The 4232-nt window shown below is 46.3% G+C and overlaps 1 protein-coding gene across 1 annotated transcript; it reads left to right on the top strand.

Annotated features, from left to right (window-relative positions):
* Nucleotides 1–3716: 3716 nt before the first annotated feature.
* LOC118664569 (ubiquitin-like) lies at nucleotides 3717–3950 on the top strand. Its single transcript, XM_036324809.1, has one exon. It carries the CDS (start codon nucleotides 3717–3719, stop codon nucleotides 3948–3950), a length of 234 nt encoding a protein of 77 aa, XP_036180702.1.
* The last annotated feature ends 282 nt before the right edge of the window (nucleotides 3951–4232 follow it).

Here is a 4232-nt window from a genome sequence, read left to right as displayed (position 1 = left end):
AACAATAAAATGTTTTCCACTATTAAAATTCAATGCAGGGCAAACATTTTAGTAGGAATGACCTCTGGGTAATAGATTTAAGATAACAATTTTTTTTCTATTCCTTTATACTTTTCTGTATTTTCCAACTTATCTAAATGAGCATGTTATTTCCAAAATATAAAGTTAAAGAATCAGAAGAAAAATTGAAAGGTGGGTGGGAAAAGCTCCTAAAAGAGTAGAATTTTGTGTTAGGTGTGTGGTTTGGATATCAAGCTAATCTAGTTTCAAGTCCTAGTTCTGCCCTTTCTAGTTTTGTGACCTTGGTAAGATGCTTCACCCTCCGGATCTCAGTGCCTCCTCCCTGTTATCTGAGGATAACAGTACTAACCCACAGGGTTATTGAAATGATTAAATTATATCATTCAGACCCTGGCTGTATATAGTAAGTCCTCAAATTAGGCTGTGATAGCTACTAATTCCCTAATTGCCCAGCTACAGAAATAGTCTTTTCCCTGAAGGCTGAGTCCCCCTTCCCTCAGCCAAACTCCCACCATTTCCCTTCCTGAAAATACTCTCAGAAAGGGCAGAAAAAAAAAATAAAGGGCAGGAGAGCAGTCCCAATATTACCTTTATGGAAGGAAAAGGACTGATGCACTCCCCACACTTACGGGAGGTAGACTGCTGGGTTTGAGCAGCAGGTAGCAGAGGACTGAGAAGGCAAGTAGAGAGGCCTGAACTGTGTGTGTCACTACCATTTCACATGGATGCATGGGTGTGACCAGTCAAGGGAGAATCTTTAGTCGGCCTGAACAGGAATCCAGATTGACTGTGGCTGAAACAGCATGGGCTGACACTCTCATTTTCCAAAGGGAAAATTGGTCCCCATTCACATGACATACCACACACTCCTTTCCACCTTCAGAGGGTTATACACACATTTTCTTCTGCTAGAAGGCATCCCCCTCCTTCTTACTCTCTATCAATGCCATCACCCTTTAGGGAGCAACTGCAGAATCACCTTCCTCCAGAGATCCTTCCCAGGCACCCAGTTCCCTGGAGTCCCACTTTTCCCCCTCCTGACTCACATCCTGCTCTTGCCTGCTAATGAGCTATTCCTTATGACCTTGTGTCATCTTGCAAGGTCACAAAGAGTGGTCTTCCCTGTCTTCACCATGTGACCCACAAAACAGATGTTTGAAAAGACTGTGAATGAATAAATAATTTCCTGTTCAGGTTTGGATTAATGAAATCTGTTCCATGGGTAACTACCCTTTTCTTTAATTCCACAGTTACAAGAGAATACAGGAGTAAGTCACTTCTCCATTTTTCATTCCAACAAAGAACCAGGACGCTGGTGCAGGTACACTGCTCCTTCTTTTTGTGACCTACAGCCCTGCAGGGTCTGCCTTGAATCACAGACAACTGCATGAGTTTTTAGTTTTGAATCTGCAGTACATACAGTCTCATCTCTCAGCAACCAGATATTGATCTCTGTCTCACTGAGTCTACACAAACTGGATTGCCTGAATTCAAGGGTTGTTTTTTTAAGGAATAAATTCAGTAAATTAAATGGAGTGATGTGTGTTTTTTTCTTACACTATGCCAAATAGCAAGTTTGACTCTTTTTATCTAGTTTTTCTAGTGACACAAAAATCTACAATGCAGAATGGGTGTGAGGAAGCCATTATTCATGCCTCATCAGAAATGAGCCAAAGTTATAATTTTGCTAATTTCACCACAGCTGTATTTGGGCCTAAAGCAAGCCCTACCATCAGGTGTACATATAACAAAAGAAGAGTTTATGAGGACAAAGGCCGATCCAGTGCTGGTTCACAGATCAGCAACAGGACATCACAGATGTTGCCTCCATGGTGAGCCAGTCATAAAGGCTGCAAATATTTAGTGAGCACCTCATGATGTGCCAGATGCAGGAGCAAGATGGATGTGTACCTGTCCTCAGAAACTTCCAGGCTGGTGGGAAAGACAGACCTTTATCTGGTCACTATGGCTGTGATGGCAGGACCCTAAAGGAGTAAAAAGTTCTGTAAACACCCAGTAGGCCCAGCCTAGCCTGCAGAGCAGTCCTTAAGAACCTATCATTTGATTCCAAGACGGCGGCCAGGAGGATGGCAGTGAGGGAGAGAGTGTGAGTGAGGGAGCAAAAGGGGAGTTTGTGAACATGTGGTGTGTGTGTGTTTGTGTGTGTGTGTTTGTCTGAGGAACAGCTAGATCTCACAGGACCTTCGGAGGCTAGTGGACCAGGCTTGCATAGCCAGGCAGCCTCTGCTACTGCTATAATCTCTCCCAGAGCACCCACCGGCTCTGCCGCAGAGGCCGTGCCATCTTGAAGGAGAGAGCTGCTGTGACTGGGAGTCCAGCCTCACCTCCACCCAGGGTGCTTTCAGACACCACCCAGGATCCTACAGCCACTCTGGCCAGGGACCTGCTGCCTCGGCTGCCAACCCACGGACACCAGGACTCCAGCCTCACCAGCTGAAGGCTTCTGTGAGTTCTGGAGGGTGTTCCCCTCCTGACAGCCAGATGCTTTAACCCCGGGCACCACAACCACATGAGCAAAAAGCCAAGCCTTATGCAGCAGCCCCAGGTTCTGTGACCGCTCCAGCAGTCATGTGAGCAGCCACCTCCCACAACTACACAAGGAGCAGCCGCCCCGCAATCCCCTGCCCCCAAAAGCAGCCACCACCCGCAACCATGCTGGGAACAGTAGCCCTGCAACTGTGAGGAGCAGCCGCCACCTGTGAACATGCGAGGAGCAGCAGCCCCGCAAGCAACAGCTGCCACCCATGACTGTAGGAGGAGCAGTCGCCCCATGACCACATAAGGAGTGGCCACTCCACAAGCAGCCACTGCGACCACCTCAGGAGCAGCTGCCCAGTGACCATCCTAGGAGCAGCCACTGCCCATGACCACCTGAGGAGCAGCAGCTGCCCGTGAGCACACAACCCACCACCAAGCCCACTGCTGCAGCCACAGGCCTCATGCGACATGACACCTAGATCCTTTGGTGAGAGCAAAAATGGGAGACAGAAAAACAACCCCCAAGGAAAGAAAAGGATGAAGCGGCAGAAAAAGGAACTAAATGAAACAGAGGCATGCAATATGTCACAGAAAGAATTCGGAATAAGGGTTATATAGTTTATAAACTGGATTTCCAACAACTTATGTAAGAATCAGGGGGAAATAAAAAGTGATAGAGCTACAATAAAAAATAATATGGAAGCTTTCAATAGTAGACTAGAAGAAGCGCAGGACCGAATTAGCGAATTAGAAGACAGGGAAGCAAAACACACCCAATCTGAACTGCAATTGGAGGGGGAAAAAATCAAAAGACATGAAGAAAGCCTGAGAGAGCTTTGGGACAACATGAAACGAAGCAACATACATATAATAGGAGTGCCAGAATGACAAGAAGAGGAGCAAGGGTTAGAAAACCTATTTGAAGAAATAATGTCAGAAAACTTCCCTGATGTGGGGAAGAATAAAGTCACACAAGCATAGAGAGTTCCAAACAAGATGAACCCAAAAAGACCCACACCAAGACACATCATAATGTTCAAGACAAAGATGGCAAATGTTCAGCAAATATATGATGGCAAATGTTCAGGACAAAGAGAGAATCTTAAAGGCTGCAAGAGAAAGACAAAGATTTGCGGTCGCTCAGAGCACAGTCGCCGTTCTCTCTCCGCCCGCAGCTTACTTCACCGCCCTTGACAATGCAGATCTTCATGAAGACCTTGACTGGCAAAACCATCACCCTCAAGGTGGAGCCCAGTGACACCATCAAGAATGTCAAGGCCAAGATCCAAGACAAAGAGGGCATCTCCCCTGACCAGCAGCGGCTGATCTTCGCCGGCAAGCAGCTGAAAGATGGGTGCACCCTGTCCAACTACAAAATCCAGAAGGAGTCTACTCTGCACCTGGTCCTGCGCTTGAGAGGGGGTGTCTAAGTTAATCCCTTTTAAGCTTTCAACCAATTTAAATTGCACTTTTCTTTCAAAAAGTTGTTGCATCCCCCCCCTCCCCCAAAGAAAGAGAGAGAGAGACAGAAAGTTACCTACAAGGGATTTCCCATTAGTTTATCAAATGCTTTCTCAACAGAAACACATCAGACCAGAAAGGAATGGAAAGAAGTATACAAAGTGATGCAAAGCAAGGGACTGAATCCAAGAATACTCTATCCAGCAAGGCTATCATTCAAAACTGAAGGGGAAATAAGGAGCTTCACAGAC

The sequence above is a fragment of the Myotis myotis genome, unplaced genomic scaffold, assembly GCF_014108235.1.
Source record: "Myotis myotis isolate mMyoMyo1 unplaced genomic scaffold, mMyoMyo1.p scaffold_m19_p_1, whole genome shotgun sequence".
Taxonomy (NCBI): Eukaryota; Metazoa; Chordata; class Mammalia; order Chiroptera; family Vespertilionidae; genus Myotis; species Myotis myotis.
This window is presented reverse-complemented; position numbering and strand designations above follow the sequence as displayed.

Coding starts and splice junctions, on each gene's coding strand:
- LOC118664569 (XM_036324809.1), top strand. CDS start 3,717: ATGCAGATCTTCATGAAGACCTTGACTGGCAAAACCATCACCCTCAAG.